Consider the following 24431-nt stretch of genomic DNA (forward strand, 5'->3'; position numbering starts at 1 on the left):
GTTTAACCTTGAATCTACAGTATGTGATAAAACTTAACAACTTAGTTATGTTCAATAAAAAATGATCATTGTGGAAGTAGGAATACAGATCAGAGCATTTATTACAGATTCACCAGCCCAACAGCCTTAAGCCTGTCTTACTTTATCCTCTGTTAGAGGTTTACACATAATCAGAATCAGGTATATTATCACTGGCATGTGACGTGAAATTTGTTAACTTAGCAACAGCAGTTCAATGCGATACATAATCTAGCAGAGAGAGAGAGAGAGAGAGAGAGAAATAATAAACAAAATAAAACAATAAATAAACAAGTAAATCAATTACATATATTGAAAAGATTTTTTTAAATGTGCAAAAACAGAAATATTGTATATTAAAAAAGTGAGGTAGTATCCAAAGCTTCAATGTCCATTTAGGAATTGAATGGCAGAGGGGAAGAAGCTGTTCCTGAATCGCTGAGTGTGTGCCTTCAGGCTTCTGTATCTCCTACCTGATGGTAACAGTGAGAAAAGGGCATGCCCTGTGTGCTGGAGGTCCTTAATAATGGACGCTGCCTTTCTGAGACACCGCTCCCTAAAGATGTCCTGGGTACTTTGTAGGCTAGTGCCCAAGATGGAGCTGACTAGATTTACAACCTTCTGCAGCTTCTTTCGGTCCTGTGCAGTAGCCCCTCCATACCAGACAGTGATGCAGCCTGTCAGAATGCTCCCCACAGTACATCTGTAGAAGTTTTTCAGTGTATTTGTTGACATGCCAAATCTCTTCAAACTCCTAATAAAGCATAAACCCTGTCTTGCCTTCTTCAAATACCTTTTGGAACTCTTGGTGGTCAGATTCAGATTCAGTTATTTATCACATGTACACATGCATCAAAACATACAGTGAAATGCGTTAATAACCAACACAATCTGAGGATGTGCTGGGGGCCGCCCGCAAGCATCAGCATATGTTCAGCATACCCATCATCTTGGCGGAACAACACATAACACAACAAGCAGCAAAGCAAGAGCAGTAAAACAAGCCCCTTTCCCACGCTGTCACCCACACACCCACTCAAACACACAGGGAGGCCTCCAAGCCCAGGAAAGGTCACCTCCAGGCCTCCAGCCTCCAGTCCCTGGCCCGGACTTGCAGACTCACAGACCCTGGGCCTCCGACTTCCGGACATGCCAACTTCAGGCTTCGGGCTTCGGGCTTCGATATTGACACCCAGGACTTGCCAATCACAGACTTTGAACTCTGAACTTGCATGGATCTCCAATCCTGTGACCTGCTGAACTGTCTAATAGCCCTCTTGCCTTCTGCCAGCAGGGATCTCCAGTCCTGACTCTCAGGACTGTTCCATTACAATCCTTTAAAAACAGTGAGACTATTGTCATGCAGTGCCTTTTCATTCACGTGCAAATGGATAAACACCACTTCGACCTGATGTACAGCTCACTGAGCAAGGTCTACACAAGGTTTGGTGCAGGTTTAACATGTATTCCCTATCGCCCCAAAAATCCCTTGCTCTTGTTTTACTAATATGATGGCTTCTGGTGATTGTGGTGTTTGTTGGACACACATATTCTATGTAGACAAGAGGAGAGGAGCAAAATTCCCTCGATTTTTTTTTTGACAACTGCACTGACCAACCTTTGCTCTGAGCAGAAAAGTTTTACATGGCCTGAAAACTGGGCAGCATGTTAGATGTTTCTTTTGGGATATACACTTGAAACAAACACAACCCACTAGTCAGAACATAAGTAAATGATGTCAGGCAGTTAAAACAACTGAAAAGCACAAGGGCAAAAAAAAAATGTTTTGACTAGATGGTGTCGGCTCCAGGGCAGCTGACTCACCTTTGGTCCCGACTGGACACCCAGCTCCCACCTGTGGCTCCAAGTAGCTGTTTGCACGTGACAGCGGCCACAGCCTGGTACACGTTTTGACAGGCCGGCTAAACCAGGCGAGGGTAGCCAGCCGATCTCATACCCCGGTGAGATAGGGACTCGCCTGTCCTAGCATGTGAGGTCAGCCCCAGCAGAGTAGGCGAATGAGATCTACAGTCAGGAAGGTGGTCCTGCAGTGTTCCGTAGAGAGCGAGGAACAATGCAAGGCACAGACGATGTCCATGGGCATCCACTCCAACCAAGGAAGACCACAGCTGTAACGGCTACTTGTCCCTCAGGACCTGGACTTCTAGGGTTGAGAGAGTGGAACTGCCTCAGTGTGATGGCCTTTCCACTTTAAAAACTCCCCCGCACAGGTTTCCTGTCATCATTGGATACAGTGGACATTGCACTATTAATTTGTTTAATACTTCTTGTTATAACTCAGTGATCCGATTCTGATCCTGATTTACAGGGGCCACTTTGCAGCAACCTTCGGCAAGCAGTTTACTTTTCAGATGTGTTTAATCTGTGGTGTGCCGTAAGGCAGGGGTTCCCAACCTTTACTGTGCTATGAACAAATATCATGAAGCAAGGGGTCCATGGACCCCAGGTTAGTCACCTCTGCCAGCCGAGTCAGTGAGGTAGTGTTCATAGACTCATGGACCAGTCAGAAGTCTGATGGCCGAGAGGAAGAAACTGTCTATAAAATATTGAGTGTGGGTCTTCAGGCTCTTGTGCCTCCTCCTTGATGGTAGCAATGAGGAGACGGTTTGTCCTGGGTGATGGGGGTCCTTCGTGATGAATGGCTCCTTCTCGAGGCATCTCCTTTTGAAGATGTCCTGGATGCTGGGGAGACTGGTGCCCATGATGGAGCTGACTGAGTTTACAACTTCCTGCAGCTAATTTTGATTCTGTGTATCGGTGCTCCCTTACCAGACGGTGATGTGATCGGTCAGAATGCTTTCCGCGGCACATCTGTAGAAACGTGCCGAGTCATTGGTGACATACCTCCCGGTTGCTCACACTGCTGACTCACCACTGCACTGCCAGACTCAGTTCGAACCGCACCATCAGGTTGACCGATGATACAACGCTGGTTGGCCTCATCAGCAACGACGATGAGTCAGCGTACAGAGAGGAGGTGGAGAAGATGCTCAGACGGCCTGAGAACAACAACCCGAGTCTCAGCGTGGAGAAGACAAGAGACGATAGTGATCTTCAGGAAGGTTCAGGGTGACCACTCTCCATTGCACATCAATGGCTCTGCTGCGGAGAGAGTGAAGAGCACATAATGGACACTCTAACCCGGATCCACCTCACCTCCTCGCTGGTCAAGAAGACACAGCAGTGTCTACACTTTCTGGGGAGATTGAGGTGTGCAAGGCCTCCTGCCCCCACTCTAACAACCTTCTACAGGAGCACCATGGAGAGTGTCCTGTCTGGCTGCATCATTGTGTGGTACGGAAGCTGCAAGGCATCAGACCGCAAGACCTACAGAGGGTAGAATAAACCACCTGGGAACATTGCAGGTGAAGGGCCCAAGCCACTGTTGAGGATCCCTACCACCCATCCCACAATCTCTCTGACCCACTACCGCCAGGAAGGAGGTACAGGAGCATCAGGACTCGGACTGTCAGACTGGGTAACAGCTTCTTCCCCAGGGTGTGAGATTAATGATTACCCTGCCACCACCGAGGTCTCATCACTAGGCCAGCGAGCTGTTTACTGTTCACTGTACTGCTTACTGTTCACCTGTGCTGCATGCATTCTGAATTATATATTGTATTAAGTCATTTATGGTAATATTTTGGTTTATGTGCTGTGTGTGATATATGTTGTGTGGGTACACCATGGTCCAGAGGAATGCTGTTTCATTTGGTTGTATATATGCACAGTCAGATGACAGTAAACTTGAACTTGAAATCTGCTGAAACTCCAAATGACATATAGCCGCTGTTGTGCCTTCTTCATGACTGCATCAATATGTCGGGTCTAGGATCAATCCTCTGATATGTTGACACGCATGAACTTGAAACTACTCACCCTTTCAACTGCTGGCCCCTCAATGAGGACTGGTGTGTGTTCCCTCAACTTCCCTTTCCTGAAATCCCCACCTCAGAACACTTCTGGACCTGTGAATAATACCCCTGGTAATCTATCAGGGAGAAAACTGCTCTGGACAGGGAATAATACCCCTGGTGATCTTTCAGGGAGAGAACTGCTCTGGACAGTGAATAATGCCCCTGGTAATATGTAATCTGTGTTGGCGCGTGGCCAAGTGGTTAAGGCATTCGTCTAGTGATCTGAAGGTCGCTAGTTCAAGCCTTTGCTGAGGTAGCGTGTTGTGTCCTTGAGCAAGGCACTTAACCACATGTTGCTCTGCAACAACACCAGTGCCAAGCTGTATGGGTCCTAATGCCCTTCCCTTGGACAACATTGGTGGCGTGGAGAGGGGAGACTTGCAGCATGGGCAACTGCCGTACAACCTTGCCCAGGCCTGCGCCCTGGAAACCTTCCAAGGCGCAAATCCATGGTCTCACGAGACTAACAGATGCCTATTACTATTAATTTATCAGGATGAGAATGATTCTGCCCAGTGAATAATACCCCTGGTAATCTATCAGGGTGAGAACTGTTCTAGAACAGTGAATACTGTAATACCCATGGTAATCTACTGTTTTAGAACTGTTCAGAGCCTGACGGATTACCAGAGGTTATTTCAAGCAAAGAATGGAATGAAGAAAATAGTGAAAACTGGCAAGAGGGTGGGAAAATGGGTTGGTGTTGATTGACAAGTGTTCGCGGAAAGCTATGTGTTAGCAAAGAGATGGCATAGAAATTACAAAGGGTGGAGCAAAGACAGAAATTAGAACGGGAGGCAGAAGGGACAACTATGCATAGGAGCTGGGGCAAAGAGCCAAATTGGTAGGGGAGCAGGGTAGTAATTTGCCAAAATTAGCATGAGGTTGGGGCAATAGACAGCAATTACCATGGGATGGGGGTGAGGAGGGCAGAAATTATCAAAAGGACATTGGGGTGGGGAAGGGCAGAAATCAGGAAGGAGGTGGGTCAATTAACAAAAATTAGCGTGGGGTGGAGGTAAAGGGCAAAAATTAGCAGGAGTGGGACAAATGGTAAAAATTAGCATGAGGTTGCAACAAAGGGAAAATTATGAAAGTTACTTCCCATGGTAGGGGATTCTAGGACAAGAGCACATGACTTCAGGATTAAAGGACGTCCATTTAGAACTGAGATGCGCTGAAATAGTCATAGTCATACTTTATTGATTCGGGGGGAAATTGGTTTTCCTTACAATTGCACCATAAATAAATAGTAATAAACCATAAATACAGTAATTAAATAGTAATTACTTTAATCAGAGGGTGGTAAATCTGTGGAATTTGTTGCCATGAGAGGCTGTGGAGGCTAAGTCATTGGGTGTATTTAAAGCAGAGATAGATAGGGTCTTGATTAGCCAGGGCATCAAAGGGTATGGGGGAGAAAGCAGGGGATGACTGGAAGAATTGGATCAACCCATGATTGAATGGTGGCGCAGACTTGGCCGAATGGCCTACTTCTGCTCCTGTATCTTCCGGTTTTATGAAGGGGCAAGGCAAATAGAATTTGGCATGGGGCAGAGCAAAGGGAAATTAACTTTGGACAGGGCAAATGCGAATAAGCATTGAGTGGGGCAAATGGAAATTAGCATAGGGTGGCAAATGGAATTAGCTTGGGGTGGGACAAGGGTAAATTTAACAGGGGCATGGCAAAGGAAAAAGTAACATGGTGTGGAACAAAGAGAAATACTGTATCATGGAGCGGGGCTAGGAGAAATTAGTCTACTGTACCGGCGGCGAACGGGAAACCAGCATGGGCGTGGCAAAGGCTATGGCGTGACGTAACTCCGTGGGCGGAGCTGGTTGGGGCGGGGCTTACCACGGGGAGAGCGGAGACTGACAGGTCTTCGCCCCGCCCCCGAGTGGCGAGATGGCGGCTGTCGAAGTCGAGGCCGAGCCCGAGCCCGAGCCCGAGCCCTCGCCGCTGCCGTCCCCGTCCCCCGCCGTGGGGCCGGCTCGAGCACCGGGCCTGGGGGCTCGGCTGCGGAGCTACTGCTGCTGCGTGACGGTAGAGCCCGTGCTGCTGATGGCCATGCTGGCCCTGGTGCTGCAGGTCCCGCTCACCACGCAGTACATCTTCCAGAGGGTGAGCGCCGAGCTCGGATTCAGCGGCAACCGGAGCCGAGGTTGCAACAGGTCGCGGGGGCCCGAGGCCCAGCTGGAGAGGGTGAGGCAGCCGCTGCTCGTCGCTGACCGCTTACTCGAACACTAGTAGCCGGCTATTCAGGGCCGACCGTCAGTAACTGGCTACTGGGGATAAGCGATCACCAGTAGCCGGTTACTCGTGAGGACCGATCATCAGTACCGGTTACAAGGGATAATCCATCATCAGCAACCGGTTACTCTGGAGGATTGACCATCAATAACCAGTTACTTGGGATAATACGTCTTCAAACCAGAATAATCAGCATTCGAAACCGAGTACACAAGATAACAGATTGCTCAGGGCGTCAATATTTAAAACAGATTTAGCAAACGGATTTCACGGGATGATCCATCATTAATTTCACAGAATAATCGGTGGTCAAAGCTGGAATCTGCTAGACTCTAGAACTAAGCCATAAAACAAAACCTGCTCCCCAAATGGTCAAAACTAACCCAATGACCAGACCTAAAAATACTGATTGGATCTATAACATTAGAGCATTGAGAAAAGGGCTGTTCCCTGTTAATTTAAGCCTACCCCGCCCCCCCCCCACACACACACACATCCAGATACAAAAGAGATGAACAAAAGCTACACAAAGTAGGGAAGTTACGTCTTTGAGCTCACGTACGGTCCTGTACAACCCCCACTACAGATCACCCCACCCCATCCTGCACATAGATTTACACCAATATGGTGCTCCAGAAAAACTTCTCTTCCCCCCCCCCCACCTCTCCCAGATAAAAACATCCTCTGTCTGGTCAGATAATAAAATCGCGTAAACAAAGGAGATTACAAAGATCAAAATGAAGATTAAGTTCTGAATAAACACATAATATTGATTATGCAATATCTATAAACAACACAGTCATCAATAATTGTAGAATATAAAAACAAACAAGTAGTAACAGTTATCTGTTAGCGCATGTATTTGTAATACTTTGCAAAGGGTTTCCAAACAAAATAACAGCCGGGTTTCATGTGTGTTTGTCATCTGCGGAGAATTAAGTCATAGTCATACTTTATTGATCCCAGGGGAAATTGGTTTTCGTTACAGTTGCACCATAAATAATAGTAATAAAACCATAAATAGTTAAATAGTAATATGTAAATTATGCCAGGAAATAAGTCCAGGACCAGCCTATTGACTCAGGGTGTCTGACCCTCCAAGGGAGGAGTTGTAAAGTTTGATGGCCACAGGCAGGAATGACTTCCTATGACGCTCTGTGTTGCATCTCGGTGGAATGACTCTCTGGCTGAATGTACTCCTGTGCCCAACCAGTACATTATGTAGTGGATGGGAGACATTGTCCAAGATGGCATGCAACTTGGACAGCATCCTCTTTTCAGACACCACCGTGAGAGAGTCCAGTTCCATCCCCACAACATCACTGGCCTTACAAATGAGTTTGTTGATTCTGTTGGTGTCTGCTACCCTCAGCCTGCTGCCCCAGCACACAACAGCAAACATGATAGCACTGGCCACCACAAATTGGTAGAACAGTATTAATAATAACAAAGTGGTGGATCAAAGTTTTGCTATCCCAAATTTTTCCATCTCCATTGGGAATGGTGGTGGGCCAAATATTCCCAGGAGCTGATAGCCAATATTCCACTTCCACTCGGAGTCTTGGAGCAGATCCCTGAATTGTTTCCTTTGTTCACTTGGCAATCTGGTCCTAGTGACAGAGGCATAAAGTGATACAGCATGGAAATAGGCTGCTCGGCCCATCTGGTCCCTGCTGGCCAAGCTTTCCGTCTGAGCTGGTTCCATCGAACTGCATTTGGCTCTTACCTCGCTTCACCTTCCCTATCCATGTACCTGTCTAGCCGTCTTTTAAATGTGTTAATATACTGTACCTACTCACCGTGAAAAGCTGCAGACATTTGCAACCTCGGCCAGTTCCATCATGGGCACCAGCCTCCCCAGCATCCAGGACACCTTCTAAAGGTGATGCCTCAAAAAGATGGCTTCCGTCACCCAGGACATGGCCTCTTCTCAAGGAGGAGATACGGGAGCCTGAAGGCACACACTCAGCAATTTAGGAACAGCTTCTTCCCCTCCGCCATCCGATTTCTGGATGGACAATGAACCCATGAACACTATCTCACTTATTTTCTTCCTCTCTTTTTTGCACTAATTTACTTTCTATATAGATATGTAAAATATTATTTCTTATTATAATTTGTAGGTTTTTAAAATTATATACTACATTGTACTGCTGCCACAAAACATGAAATTTCAGGACATGCTCCGGTGGTATTAAAGTGATTCCTCCAACAGCTCGTTCCGTATGCTGACCACCCTCTTTGTGCAGGAATTGCCTCCCAGGGTCCTTTTAAATCTCTTGCCTCTCATCTTAAAGTTATCCCCTCTAGTTCTTGATTCCGTGACCACAGGAAAAAGTTTGCTCCTCATGATTTTTTACACTTCTCTGATATAGAACATAGAATAGTACAGCACAGTACAGGCCCTTCGGCCCACAATGTTGTGCCGGCCCTCAAACCCTGCCTCCCATATAAGCCCCCACCTTAAATTCCTCCATATACCTGTCTAGTAGTCTCTTAAACTTCACTAGTGTATCTGCCTCCACCACTGACTCAGGCAGTGCATTCCACGCACCAACCACTCTCTGAATAAAAAATCTTCCTCTAATATCCCCCTTGAACTTCCCACCCCTTACCTTAAAGCCATGTCCTTTTGTATTGAGCAGTGGTGCCCTGGGGAAGAGGCGCTGGCTATCCAGTCTATCTATTCCTCTTATTATCTTGTACACCTCTATCATGTCCCCTCTTATCCTCCTTCTCTCCAAAGAGTAAAGCCCTAGCTCCCTTAATCTCTGATCATAATGCATACTCTCTAAACCAGGCAGCATCCTGGTAAATCTCCTCTGTACCCTTTCCAATGCTTCCACATCCTTCCTATAGTGAGGCGACCAGAACTGGACACAGTACTCCAAGTGTGGCCTAACCAGAGTTTTATAGAGCTGCATCATTACCCCGCGACTCTTAAACTCTATCCCTCGACTTATGAAAGCTAACACCCCATAAGCTTTCTTAACTACCCTATCCACCTGTGAGGCAACTTTCAGGGATCTGTGGACATGTACCCCCAGATCCCTCTGCTCCTCCACACTACCAAGTATCCTATCATCTAAGTAAAGTCGGAACCCGCTCAGCTTCTTCCTGTAACCCAGTCTCCTGAGTCCCAGCAACATTCCCATAATCTTCACTGTACTCTTCCAGTTTATTGGCATCCTTCTTTTAGCATGGTGACCAAAACTGAATGCAGTATTCCCACCCAATGGAACCTAGCATCCCAGCTTCTGTATTCAGTACCCTGACTGATGAAGGTCAGTGTCCCAGAAATCTCCTTCACCACCCTGTCTACCTGTGATGCCACTTTCAGGACAGTTAATATTTACCCTCCAAGGCCCCCCTGTTCCGCAACACGCCCCAGGGTGTGGCTGTTCACTATGAAAATCCCACCCTGACTTGCCATCCCAAAATGCAGCACCTCACATTTATCTGCATTAAACTCCATTTGCCATTCCTTGGCCCGCTTACCCAAGTGGTGGAGATCCCGGGGTGATTTCTGTTCATCCTCGCTGAATGTGACAGCACCTGTTTGGTTTCAGAATTTGGGTGGTGTGAGGATTTGATGGAGCGGTGTGTACAGTTAGGGAAATTGGGTTTGGCTAAGCCCTAACGTCTGCAAGCCTGGAGGCTGAGGGCTTGGTGTCTGAGTCTGAGAGGCTGGAGCCAGGAATGGGAGGCCGGAGTCCTGTTTGTGTGTGAGAGTGGGTCAGTTGGTGAGGTGGGGGGGGGGGAGGGGCTTGTTTTATCCTCGTCATTTGTGTTGTTCTGCTAAACATTGTGGACGCGCTGCGTTGGCGCTGGAATGTGTGGTGACACTCGCAGGCTGCCCCCAGCACATCCTCAGGTTTAGATGGTGGCTGACACAAATGACATGACGATGTCTGGTTTGATGTGCATATGATAAATAAATGGAGTGTGAATCGGAACACGAAATCCAGAGCAACACACACAAAATGCTGGAGGTCAGGCAGCAACTGTGGAAATGAATAACCGGTCAACATTTCGGGCCGAGACCCTTCATCAGGCCCGGAAAGAAGGTGAAGGATGCCAGAATAAGGAGGTGGGGGAGAGAAGGAGGACAAGCTAGGAGGTGTCAGCTGATAAGGGGGGATGAAGCAAGAAGCTGGGAGGTGATAGGTGGGAAAGGTAAAGGGCTGGAGAAGAAGGAATCTTCTAGGAGAGGAGAGTGGACCATGGGAGAAAGGGAAGGAGGAGGGGCAACAGAGGGAGGTGATAGGCAGGTGAGGAGAAGAGGTGTAAGGCCTGAGTGGGGAATTGAAGAGGGAAGGCTGGGGAATAGTTACCGGAAGTTGGAGAAATCGATATTCATGCCATCAGGTTGGAGGCTACGCAGACGGAATATGAGATGTTGCTCCACCAGCCTGAGAGTGGCCTGACTGACAAAAGAGGAGGCCTGAATTTGACTACCCAGAGTTCCAAAGCGTGATAACTAAATCTGAATGTGAATGTGCTGGAGGGAGATGCTGACAGTTATTTTGTGATTTGCCTTACAGGAGGTAGAGACAATAACCTCACACTGGAATCTGTACATCAACGTGGGGGGCTTTGCTGTGGGACTTTTCTCTGTGACCCTGCTTGGACCGTGGAGTGACCGTGTCGGACGCAGACCGATCCTGATTGTGCCGGCCCTGGGCTTGGCTCTGCAGTCAGCCCTGTACCTCATCGTAATGTACCAGGAGCTGCCAGTTGTGTACTTTCTGATCGGCCGCCTACTCAGTGCGCTGCTGGGGGATTTCAGTATCATCCTGGCCGGCTGCTTCTCCTACATTGCTGACATCACTGACAGGTCATCGCGCACCATCCGCGTGGCTGTGCTGGAGTCGTGCCTGGGCATTGCGGGGATGGTTGGCAGCATTATCGGGGGGCAGTGGAGCAAGGCTCAGGGTTTCACCAATCCGTTCTGGCTGGTGCTGGCACTGAACCTGGCCACTGCGGCCTATAGCTTTGCCTTCGTCCGGGAGTCTGTGTCCACAAAGCAACCGGCCAGGCTCTTCACAGTCGAACACTACAGGTCGGTGTACCGCCTGTACTCGAGCGGCAGGCTGGGCCTTTGGCTGTACGCCCTCTCCCTTTTCATAGTGGTAACAGTGCACTTCGGAGTGAAGGACGTCCTGATTCTCTTCGAGCTGAGCTCGCCCTTGTGCTGGCAGTCTGATTTGGTTGGGTACGGCTTGGCAATGGAGCACCTGACCTACCTGAGTAGCCTCTTGGGACTGAAGGTGATGAAGCTGTGCTCCGGAGACAGTGCCATCGCAGGGATCGGCCTCTTGTCCAACATGGCAGGCTTGGTGTTGTTTTCAGTGGCTGCCACCAGCTCTCTCATGTTCACAGGTATGTTCCTTCTCCCTGTGATCACATAAAATAGGCCCTAGTCAGTGCCCAAACTGTTATGCTGCTTAGTCCCATTAATCTGCACCTAGACCAGAGCTCTCCATACACCCTCCCACACACGTACCTATCCAAACTACTCTTAAATGTACAATCAACCTCGTATCCACCACTTCCGCTGGCAGCTTGTTCCACACTCTCACCACCCTCCGAGCGGAGATGTTCTCTTTGAACATTTTACCCTTCACCCTTAACCTATGACCTCTAGTTCTAGTCTCACCCAACCTTGGTGGAAAATGCCTACTTGCATTTACCCTATCTATACTCCTCATAATTTTGTATTCCTCTATCAAACCTCCCCTCATTCTCCTATGTTCTTAGGAATAAAGTCCCAACTGATTCAGCCTTTCCATAAAACAGAACTTTATTGTCATTGCTCAAGACAATGAGATTACAGTGCTACTCCAGTCTGTGCAAAACATATATCTACAATGCATGCGGTATGGCTTAATTTAAAAAAAACATACTTACATGCAACAAATGACTTCGATGCTCCATAACACTCAAAGGCCATCGGCAAGCTGGAGCATAGCATCACTCAGCTGCACAACAGCCCTCGGGAAGAAGCTGCTTTCAGTCTCACTGTCTTGGCCAAGATGTTTCTGTATCTCCTACCGGATGGCAGGAGATTGAACAGACAGTGTCCGGGACGGGATGGGGCTTTAATAATGTTACGAGCACGCCGTAGGCATCGAGAGTTGTAGATTGTCTCCAGGTCCGGTAGTTGAGTCCCAATGATGTGCTGAGCTGTCCCAATCAGCCGTTGGAGGACTTTGTGATCCGTCTTGCTGCAGCTAGAGTCCCACACTGTCATTCCGTATGTCAGTATGCTCTCTGTGTCTATCCTGACTGGCTGCATCACTGCCTGGTATGGGAACTGTACTTCTCTCAATCACAGGATTCTGCAGAGAGTGGTGCAGACAGCCCAGCACATCTGTAGATGTGAACTTCCCACTATTCAGGACATTTACAAAGACAGGTGTGTAAAAAGGGCCTGAAGGATCATTGGGGACGTGAGTCACCCCAACCACAGACTGTTCCAGCTGCTACCATCCGGGAAACAGTACCGCAGCATAAAAGCCAGAACCAACACGCTCCGGGACAGCTTCTTCCACCAGGCCATCAGACTGATTAATTCATGCTGACACAACTGTATTTCTATGTTATATTAACTGTCCTGTTGTACATACTATTTATTATAAATTACTATTAATTACACATTTAGATGGAGACATAGCGTAAACATTTTTACTCCTCGTGTAAGGATGTAAGTAATATAGTCAATTCGATAAAAGTTGGCCAGCAATTCACTCAGGTGATATAGTCTCTGTTGTGCCTTCCCTACTACTGAGTTTGTGTTGACAGACCAGAAGAGTTCCTCGATGATGTTCATCCCCAAAAATTCTACACTGTATAACGTCGGTCCTCAAGTCCCAGCAACAACCACGTAAATTTTCTCTTATTGATATATTTCCTGTAGGCAGCTGATCAGAACTACAGACAATGCTCCAGACTTGGTCTCAACATCATCGCATACAACTTCAATGTTATAAGACCATAAGACATAGGAGCAGAATTAGGCCATTTGGCCCATCAGGTCTGTTCTGCCATTCCATTATAGCTGATTTATTATCCCTCTCAATCCTTCTTCTGCCTCTCCCCATTACCTTTGATACCCTGACTAATCAAGAGCCTATCTACCTCAAATATACCCGATGATGTGGCCTCCGCAGCCATCTGTGGCGATGAATTCCACAGATTCACCAACCTCTGGCTAAAAAAATTCCTCCTCATCTCTGTTCTCAAGGGTTGTCCTTGTATTCTCATCTGTGCGATCCCATTGTCAGTTGTCCTTCTATTCTGAGGCTATGCCTTTGGTCCGACTCCAACTACTGGAAGCACCTTCTCCATGTCCACCCTATCTCATCCTTTCAATGTTCAGCAGGTTTCAATAAGATCCCCCCTCGTTCTTCTGAACTCCGGTGAGTACAGGCCCAGAGCCATCAAATACTCCTCGTACATTAACCCTTTCATTCCCAGAATCATTGCTCGTGAACCTCCTCTGGATTCTGTCCAATGCCAGCATATCCTTCCTTAGATAAGGGGATCAAAACTGCTCACAGTACTTGAGGTGTGGTCTGACCGAGGCCTTATAAAGCCTCAGCATTATATTCCTTTTAGAGGAGCTCAGTAAGACCACAAGACCATTTGGCCCATCGAGTCTGCTCTGCTATTCGTCATTGGTAGGTTGGTTTTCCTTGTCAACAATGATGAAAGTTTCAAATAGAGACCCATGGCTGTGTTCCAGCAGGTGTAGAGGGGTTGTTTCAAGTGGTACCACGTTTTGTTAACAAGTTCCCTTTGCTCTTTCCCAGGATACGTGCTGCGATTTCTTGCTATGACCACAACTCCCGTGCTTAGAGCCAAGATGTCAAAGTTAGTGGAGGTGACACAACAAGGTAAGTTCAGGTGGACACAGCGGCTTGTGGTTTGATTCAGTGACCAAGAATAAAAATGCAAAAGCTGCAGAAGCTCTGAAGTTAAAAGTTTGAGGCCGCACTGCAGCATAATGCTAATGTAGTGCCAGCAGCCCAGGTTTAGCTCCCGCTGCTCTCCACAAGGGGTTTCTATGTTCTCTGCATGATTGTGGGGTTTCTTCCCAGTGCTCCAGTTTCCTCCCACAGGCCAAAGACAAACGGGTTAGTCGGTTAATTGGTCACGTGGAGATAATGGGGCCAGAAGGGCTTGTTACCGTGCTGTATCTCGAAATGGAACACAAAATGCTGCTATTACTCAGCTGAAAACCTTATCTAATGATCTCAGAGGTGTGGATCTGACGTCATGGTGTACCCACCAATGTCTTTGACCTACAGATTCCCAGCTTGTTCCGTAATCTTGGACGGTGGCGGAAGTGAGGCCATCTGCTGTTCCAGGTCTCCCTTCCCTATCGCCACCGATTAACTGGACTCGGAAAACTCACACTCGTTCCTCAATCTGACTTTATTTATCTGCGTGCAAGGAGAACAACCCAGCCCCTGTCACCAATCTGTTCTAAAGTTTGAACAAAGAAATGGCATCTTTATACAGAGTAAACCAGTTGGATACAGATACTGGCCAACTGGATGTTCAAATTCCTTACTGGCTGATCAATCACCAATCACACTACAACAAACAGGTATTATAGCCAATAGAATCTGCATGTTTATGGCCAATAATACTTTAGAATTAGTAAAGTAACTGACCAATAGTAAGTGTGACCCTACAATCCTTTGTTTGCATCCTTACCTTCAGAGTTCAGGAAGTTCAAAGTAAATTATTAAAATACAACTTATCTCATGCGCCATGCTGCACAGAACATCGCAAATCATTTGTGAAAGAAGGCTCCAAGTCAAGGGTGTACAGCGCAGGCTCGCAATCAAGCATACTTTCTTCAGCCAATGATTGGTGTGTCAAGGCCAACCTGGACAGGAAAGGCAGTTTCCCGGAGCAAATAACTGTCACCACATTGCGCCCAGATATAATCGTATGGTCTGACACCAGTAGGGAAGTGGTTACTGGTGAACTCACAGTCCCCTGGGAAGACAACATCGATGAAGCCCATGAGCGCAAGTTAACCAAGTATGCAGAATTAAGATCAGAGTGCAGAGACAGAGGGTGGAAGGTCTCATGCTATCCATTCGAAGTAGGCTGCCGTGGGTTTATTGCGTTCACTTTCCAGAAGTGGCTGCGTGGCCTTGGCTTCACTAGAAGAGAGATCAAGTCAACCAGCAGGGCTGTAGCTGAGGCAGCAGAGAAAGGATCAGCATGGGTATGGACCAAGTATGTCCAGAGGGGCAGATAGTCAGACAGTGTATACATATCTTGCAAACCCTTCAGTAGTTGCATAGACACATGAAGAGCAGACTATCTGTTGGATGGAAGCCACCAACATCTCTGATAGAGGCAGATGCCAAGTTTTTAAGCTCACCAGTGGGAGGTGATGCTTTAGCACTGCTGGCCCACCACCTCGAGGGAGTCTTGATCATAAGTGGGCTGAAGCTCCTGAAGACAGGTGGCAGATCAACTGATGATCCCGCTGGTGATAGCACAGGACAGTTAACATTTTAGTCCACGTGTATTTTTAACTCTGTCACCATATACAACCCTGAGGTTCATTTTCTTGCAGGCATTCATGGTAAATACAAAGAAACACAATAGAATCATTGAAAAGCCACAGTGAATCTTGTCCCTATGTGCCAAATGGCTCTGGTCACCTGCTGTGCGTAGGAAACCTCTGCTCTTCCGAGGTCTGTCTTTCGTGGGCTGATTGCACACCATCTGTAAACCAGGGGCTTTTTAACCTATGGAGCCCTGCTGTTGACTGTGGTTGCCTGGACATGACATTAACCCTTGTTTTGGTGCAGCTTCCACATCCTTCCCCCATCTTGTCCACTCAGCAGATCACCATCAGTGAGATGAGCAATTGCTGCAAACTGTGTTCTCAGATCAAAGGTAAATACTAGAGCTGTTGTGAGCTGAGTGATCATTATTGCCTTCCTTTGGGAGGGCGATTTCCTGAATGTCTATGGTCCCTGCATCATTGTTATCCTCAGCTGTAAAACGCTAAAATAAAATTCCTAATTGATATTGAATGAGCGAAGGTTATTTGTTTTTACAGTTTTGACCTTGTTCTGATCGATAGGGAACTCATAAAACACAGATCTGTGGAGAATATCAGCAGTTCCCTGAAGGGTGTGGACTGGAGAGAGGTGATTGTCAACGCTAGTGGGATTAGTCAGTTTGCTCAGGAACTGGGACGCTATTCAGTCCCCTGTGCAGTGACAGCACTGAGCTGTGCTCATTCACAGTGTGAGGCAGAAGAAAGATGAAGATTTTTAAAGGTTACCTTTATTTGTCACATGCACATCGAAACATACGGTGAAATGTATTGCTTTGTCGAGCACTTTCGCTCCATTCGCAAAAACCAGGATTTCCCAGTGGCCAGCCATTTTAATTCCAATCCCTATTCCCATTTCATTGTGTGGGTCCATGGCCTCCTCTATGAGGCCACTGTCAGGTTGGAAGAGCCACACCTCATATTCCATCTGGGTAGCCTCCAATCTGATGGCATGAACACCGATTTATCAAACGTATGGTAGTATTTCCCCCTCCCCCCCTTCAATTCTCCACTCTGGTCCCCCCCCCCCTTTACCTCTTCTCCTATCTGATTCCTTATTCTCCAGCCCTTTACATTTTCCACCTATCACCTCCCAGAATCTTACTTCAAATCCCCCCCCCCACCTTCTTACTCTGAATTCTCCCCCCTTCCTTTCCGGTCCTGATGAAGGGTCTCGGTCCAAAACATCGACTGTTTGTTCCTCTCCATAGATACCGCCTGACCATCTGAGTTCCTGCAGCATTTTGTGTGTGTTGCTCTGGATTTCCAGACCTTTAAAGATTAAAGATTAGTTTTACTTGTCACATATACGCAGTGAAATGTATTATTTGTGTCAACGACCGACACAGTCCCAGGATATTCTGGGGGCAGCCCACAAGTGTCACCATGCTTCATTACATGCCCACAACTTACCAACACTAACCCATATGTCTGGGCTGTAGAGCAAACTGGAGCGCCCAGAAGAAAACCACGCAGTCACAGGGATGACCATAAATTATTTATATATTTCAAGAAGCACCATGGACAAGGCCTTTCCAACCCAACAGGCCGTGCCACCAATTTGATGGTAGCCTAATCACAGAACAATTTACAATGACCAATTAACCTAGTAACAGGTACGTCTCCAGAAGGTGGCAGGAAACCCACGCGGTCTCACGGGAAGGACGTACGACCTCCTTACAGATGGCACCGGCATTGAACTGCGAACTGCGACTCCTCGAGCTGTGATAGTGTTTCACAATACAGTGCAGAACAGATGCTTTCAGGCTACCCCCAGCGCAGCTTGCACTTGTCAGCACAAGTGTCACCTTTTCACTCGTGTTTCAATGTATGTGTGGCACATTAGGCTCGGCTGATTTACTGCCCGTTTGCCAGCGGTGTTAGGGCAGCAATGAAGCTCCTCCATGTCTGTCCTTGGCCTCCCAGATGTAGAAGCATTCTTCATTGCTGTTTCACTAACAGTTTTGCTCTGACCAGTCAGGGTTGTTAGCCCTGAGCTGAACCCCCTGAACCTGGAGGACCGATGGACCGACCATTCTTAGTCTGGCCTCTACCCTTTGACCTGTTTGGCATGGGCGGCCCTACCAAGAGCCAAAGCAGAAAAGCCCTGACACCAGCCAGTAGAGCTCTCCAGGTTATTGAGGCTCACAAGTCTCCAAACCACAACACAGTTGTGGTCGTCTTGGAGGAAAGCTAATGTAATCAAGCCGAGTTTAAAGGTTGGCACAATTTATGGGCCGAAAGTCTGATCTGTGTTCTAATTTGAACCGGTGCTCCATAATCTGGATTTATGACCCTGCAGACCCTTACACAGCTCTGCAGGTTGAGTAGCTCCTACGCGTGAGGTGGAATCCTCGCCAGTGCCTTCAGGGAGGCAGTCAGAAGGTGGTCTGTCTGAGATGGCTCTCCTCTCTCCCACCAGGAGCCCTGTTTGCCTCAGTGGCTTGTGTGGAAAACGCCTGCTCTCTAGTATCGACAGTGGTCTTCAGCTCCCTGTATCCTGCAACACTCTACTTCATGAAGGGATTCTCGTTTCTCTTCGGTGCTGCTCTCCTCCTCATTCCAGCAGGGATTATCTGGTAAGGCAGCTCTCTTGTGTGGTGGATTGTCAGGAAAACTTCAGTGGGCAAACACAGTTCTTCATTTGGCTTACTCCATAAACAGTTCTTCATTGCTTTAGTGGGTAAACAGTATTTATAGAGCTTTCGGGGAAATGTTTCAGGAGTGAGTTATTAGGTAAAAATGATTCTTAATTGTGTTATTGAACAAACAAAATTCTTCATTAAGTGATTGGGAAGACATTTCTTCACTGGGCTTTAGGGTAAAGAGTTTTTCATGGGGTAAAAGTGGTTTGTCATTTGGATTATTAGGTAAACAGAGTGCTTTTCTCTGGGTTATCTCTGCTTTTGACATGCTTTGCTTGTGTGTCCCCAAAGTGCTGTTAAATTGTTACCCAGTATAAAACCATAAAACATAGGTGCAGAATTTTGGAATTCAGCCGATTGAGTCTGCTGATTCAGTCCCCATTCTCCGGCCTTCTCCCGTAACCTTTGATGTTCTGACTGATCAAGACTCTACCATCTGCCACTGTAAATACCCAATGTCTTGGCCTCCACAGCCATCTGTGCCAATGAATTCCACAGATTCACTGCTCTGTGGCCAAAGAAATTCCCCCTCCTCTCCGTTGTAAAGTGACATCCTTGTATTCCATCTGTGTGATTCCATTGTTAGTTGCATTACCTGCCCAGTTCCACAGCTCGGGCTGAGTGTGCAGGAAATGCGTTATCAGTGCCCTGATAAGAATCATCCATCAGCAGTTTTAATGCCGATGAGGCTGTGTTATCAAGAGCAAGAGCAATCCGAGAATAGAACAGTGTTGTCAGCAATCGGTATCGGCCTTCCTCCAAGTGACCTGGAGGAGCCGCACCCATTCACAGCCCCAGCACCGGGCACGGGAGGGGGAATACAGTGCAACGAGGTGGGCCAGTCAGTATGAATGCACTCTGCCTGGGAATATAGGTGGGAGACTGGGAGTGAGTGGGGATAGAGGGACAGAGAGAGTGAGAGGGGTATAGTGAGAGAGAGTGGGGAATGAGTGGGAGAGTGGGGGAAAGAGTGGGAATAAGAGAGAGGGAGAGACTGGGTGATAGCGAGAGAGAGAGTGGGAGTAAGAGAGAGAGAATGGAAGAAAGAGAGGGAGAGAGTGAGGGAAAGAGGAAGGAAGGAGGGGAATGAAGAGGGGGAAATGCAGAGAGAGAGAGTTGGCAAAAAAAAAGAGAGGGAGACAGTGAAGGAGTTAGCTCTTCAAAACAAAAAAGGAAAAACACAGATTGAAACTCCCTCTACACCGTCCCATCACACAATCCCGGGGTCAGACACAGAGTGAAGCTCCCTCTACACCGTCCCATCACACACTCCCGGGGTCAGACACAGAGTGAGACTCCCTCCACACCGTCCCATCACACACTCCCGGGGTCGGACACAGATTGAAACTCCCTCTACACCATCCCATCACACACTCCCGGAGTCAGACACAGAGTGAATCTCCCTCCGCACCGTCCCATCATACACTCCCGGGGTCAGACACAGAGTGAAGCTCCCTCTACACCGTCCCATCACACACTCCCGGGGTCAGACACAGAGTGAAACTCCCTCCACACTGTCCCATCACACGCTCCCGGGGTCAGACACAGAGTGAAACTCCCTCCACACTGTCCCATCACACACTCCCGGGGTCGGACACAGATTGAAACTCCCTCTACACCATCCCATCACACACTCCCGGGGTCAGACACAGAGTGAATCTCCCTCCACACCATCCCATCACACACTCCCGGAGTCAGACACAGAGTGAATCTCCCTCCACACCGTCCCATCATACACTCCCGGGGTCAGACACAGAGTGAAACTCCCTCCACACTGTCCCATCACACGCTCCCGGGGTCAGACACAGAGTGAAACTCCCTCCACACTGTCCCATCATACACTCCTGGGGTCAGACACAGAGTGAAGCTCCCTCTACACCGTCCCATCACACGCTCCTGGGGTCAGACACAGAGTGAAGCTCCCTCCACACCATGGGTTCCCAACGTTCTTTATACAATGGACTTCTGCCATTAACTGAGGAGTCTTTGGACCCCAGGTATGGAACCCTGCTCTACACCATCTGATCACACACTCGCAGGGCACAGAATTAGATGAAAGCTCTCCCTATACTCTCCAGTCACTTGCTCCCAGGGCTGGGACGCCATGGATTAGATACTTCTGTCACAGTCTCTGGATGTCTGATGTTATTGATATGCTTTTGTCTTTAAGGATCCTGGGGTGCAGAGGGACGGAGTTGCAATATCGCCGTTTTGGAGACTCCCCCCGAGATGACCCCCTGAGCAGTGGTTGTGACGCCTCCTCCATTGTGAATGAGTGAACTTCCCGCGATGTCTCCCATTGTCACCCATCCAGTTTTTATCCAAATGGTGGCCCTGAGCCACCAGCTCGTCAGATTCCACTAAGTCTACCCCCGATCTCTGATGGTGACAGCTGGTACTCCGAGGACTGGAGAATCATTCAGCACAGAGGGAGGCTTTTCAGTCCGTCCACCCCTTACTGGCTGTCAGTCAGAGTTACTCTATAGTCTCCCTGCTCTGCCCTTTCCGATGTTCTTTATACCCTTCTCTCCCTGGAATGGTTATGCACCTTGAAATGTATTACCAATGAAATTAGTTAAATTTCAGAAATGACCAAAAAAAAATTAAGTACTACAGGATCCTAAACACCAGAGACTCTGCAGATGCTGGACATTCAGAGCAACACACACTGACTGCTGGAGGAACTCAGCAGGTCAGGCAGCGTGTATGGTGAGGAATAAAGAGTCAATGTCAGGGCTTGATGAAGGGCCTCACTCCAAAATGTTGAGGGTATATACCCCTCCATAGATGCTGCCTGATCTGCTGAGTTCATGCACCATTTATTTTATGGATTAGATTAGTTTTATTTGTCACCGTGTACATGGAAACATACAGTGAAATGTGTTTTTGTAAATGACCAACAGAGTCTGAGGAGGTGCTGGGGGTGGGGGAGCCCACACATGGTGCTATGCTTCTGGCACAGACATAATGTGCACCCAACTCACTAACCGTAACCCGTACATGTGTAGAACGTGGGATGAAACGGGAGAACCCAGAAGAGACCCACACAGACCCGGTGCTATCACAAGATCATAATTTTCCAGGACTTTTACTTGATTATACTTTTCCCATGTTGGACAAAGCAGGACAGACATACTTGCTGTGGTGGTTTTCTTGTCATGTACAAGGAAAGGAAGATGTTAACATGTTTTAAGGACAAGTGCTGTGAATAAACTCAGCTCTGCTGCCCTGCAGCCGTTTGTACGGTGGTCCGTTTGTACGGTGGAGTCCGGTTGATAGCGGGGCAGAGGGAACCTCCAGCCTGCAGCGTCATCCTCTTGTGAAGGTGCAGGAGTCACGTGATCAGCAACCTCTCCCACACTCCGGTACGAAGTCGTGGGTTTAAGTCCACCCCCAAGATGTTGACTTCAATGCATGGCGATGTACTTAATTCTGCAGTGATAGCGATGGAAACACGGTCAGTGGGGCAGTGCTGAGGGAACACAGCCCAGTCAGCACACAGTACTGAGAGAGCACAGCACTGCTAGCAGGGAGTTACTGAGAGTGCTCCCTCAATACCACCCCTCCCTCAGTACCACACCTCCCACAGTGTGACCCTCCCTCAGTACCACCCCTCCCACAGTGTGACCCTCCCTCAGTACCACACCTCCCACAGTGTGACCCTCCCTCAGTACCACACCTCCCACAGTGTGACCCTCCCTCAGTACCACCCCTCCCACAGTGTGACCCTCCCTCAATACCACCCCTCCCACAGTGTGACCCTCCCTCAGTACCACACCTCCCACAGTGTGACCCTCCCTCAGTACCGCCCCTCCCACAGTGTGACCCTCCCTCAGTACCGCCCCTCCCTCAGTACCGCCCCTCCCACAGTGTGACCCTCCCTCAGTACCACACCTCCCACAGTGTGACCCTCCCTCAATACCACCCCTCCCACAGTGTGACCCTCCCTCAGTACCACCCCTCCCACAGTGTGACCCTCCCTCAGTACCACACCTCCCACAGTGTGACCCTCCCTCAATACCACCCCTCCCACAGTGTGACCCTCCCTCAGTACCACCCCTCCCACAGTGTGACCCTCCCTCAGTACCACCCCTCCCACAGTGTGACCCTCCCTCAGTACCACCCCCACCACAGTGTGACCCTCCCTCAGTACCACCCCTCCCACAGTGTGACCCTCCCTCAGTACCACCCCTCCCACAGTGTGACCCTCCCTCAATACCACCCTTCCCACAGTGTGACCCTCCCTCAGTACCACCCCTCCCACAGTGTGACCCTCCCTCAATACCACACCTCCCACAGTGTGACCCTCCCTCAATACCACCCCTCCCACAGTGTGACCCTCCCTCAGTACAACCCCTCACAGTGTGACCCTCCCTCAGTACCACCCCTCCCACAGTGTGACCCTCCCTCAGTACCACCCCTCCCACAGTGTGATGCTCCCTCAGTACCACACCCCACAGTGTGACCCACCCTCGGTACCACCCCTCCCACAATGTGACCCTCCCTCAATACTACTCCCACAGTGTGACCTTCCCTCATTACCACCCCTCCCATGGTGTGACCCTCCCTCGGTTCCACCCCTCCCACAGTGTGACTCTCCCTCAGTATCACCTCTCCCACAGTGTGATACTCCCTCAGTACCACACCCCACAGTGTGACCCACCCTCGGTACCACCCCTCCCACAGTGTGACCCTCCCTCAATACCACCCCTCCCATAATGTGACCCTCCCTCAATACTACTCCCACAGTGTGACCCTCGCTCAGTACCACCCCTCCCACAGTGTGACCCTCCTTCAATACCACCCCTTCCACAGTGTGGCCCTCCCTCAGTACCACCCCTCCCACAGTGTGATACTCCCTCAGTACCACACCCCACAGTGTGACCCACCCTCGGTACCACCCCTCCCACAGTGTGACCCTCCCTCAATACCACCCCTCCCATAATGTGACCCTCCCTCAATACTACTCCCACAGTATGACCCTCGCTCAGTACCACCCCTCCCACAGTGTGACCCTCCTTCAATACCACCCCTTCCACAGTGTGACCCTCCCTCAGTACCACCCCTCCCAGTGTGACCTTCCCTCATTACCACCCCTCCCGCAGTGTGACCCTCCCTCAGTATCACCCCTCCCACAGTGTGACCCTCCCTCAGTACCACCCCTCGCAGTGTGACCTTCCCTCATTACCACCCCTCCCATGGTGTGACCCTCCCTCGGTACCACCCCTCCCACAGTGTGACTCTCCCTCAGTATCACCTCTCCCACAGTGTGACTCTCCAATAATAGAACCCCCCGCAGTGTGATCCTCCCTCAGTATCACCCCTCCCACAGTGTGACTTTCCCTCAGTACCACCCCTCCCAGTGTGACCTTCCCTCATTACCACCCCTCCCATGGTGTGACCCTCCCTCGGTACCACCCCCCCACAGTGTGACCTTCCCTCAGTACCACCCCTCCCACAGTGTGACCCTCCCTCAGTACCACCCCTCCCAGTGTGACCCTCCCTCAGTACCACCCCCTCCCACAGTGTGACCCTCCCTCAGTACCACCCCCCCACAGTGTGACCCCCCCTCAGTACCACCCCTCTCACAGTGTGACCCTCCCTCAGTACCACCCCTCCCACAGTGTGACCGTCCCTCAGTACTACCCCCTCCCACAGTGACTCTCCCTCAGTACCACCCCTCCCACAGTGTGACTCTCCAATAATAGAACCCCCCGCAGTGTGACCCTCCCTCAGTACCAACCCCCGCAGTGTGACCCCCCCTCAGTACCACCCCTCCCACAGTGTGACCCTCCCTCAGTACCACCCCTCCCACAGTGTGACCCTCCCTCAGTACCACCCCCACCCCCACAGTGTGACCCTCCCTCAGTACCACCCCCACCCCCACAGTGTGACCCTCCCTCAGTATCACCCGAGCTTGCTTAATCTTTCCTCATAAGACATGTTCTCTAATGCAGACAGCATCCTGGTAAACGTCGACCACA

The 24431-nt window shown here is 49.2% G+C and overlaps 1 protein-coding gene across 1 annotated transcript; it reads left to right on the forward strand.

Annotated features, from left to right (window-relative positions):
- The first annotated feature begins 5829 nt into the window (after window positions 1-5829).
- Window positions 5830-21697, forward strand: slc46a1 (solute carrier family 46 member 1). The gene is made up of 5 exons (XM_063031228.1): window positions 5830-6159; window positions 10752-11589; window positions 14022-14105; window positions 18225-18381; window positions 20618-21697. Exons 1-5 carry the CDS (start codon window positions 5863-5865, stop codon window positions 20724-20726), a joined length of 1485 nt encoding a protein of 494 aa, XP_062887298.1. The 5' UTR covers window positions 5830-5862; the 3' UTR covers window positions 20727-21697.
- Window positions 21698-24431: the final 2734 nt, after the last annotated feature.

Source organism: Mobula hypostoma, chromosome 23 (genome assembly GCF_963921235.1).
Source record: "Mobula hypostoma chromosome 23, sMobHyp1.1, whole genome shotgun sequence".
Lineage (NCBI taxonomy): Eukaryota > Metazoa > Chordata > Chondrichthyes > Myliobatiformes > Myliobatidae > Mobula > Mobula hypostoma.

Bases quoted from the DNA above. Each gene is read 5' to 3' on its own strand.
- slc46a1 (XM_063031228.1), top strand. From the start codon at position 5,863: ATGGCGGCTGTCGAAGTCGAGGCCGAGCCCGAGCCCGAGCCCGAGCCC. The intron at 11,590-14,021 runs GTATGTTCCTTC...GCTCTTTCCCAG, and splicing joins CAGCTCTCTCATGTTCACAG to GATACGTGCTGCGATTTCTT. The intron at 18,382-20,617 runs GTAAGGCAGCTC...TTTGTCTTTAAG, and splicing joins ATTCCAGCAGGGATTATCTG to GATCCTGGGGTGCAGAGGGA.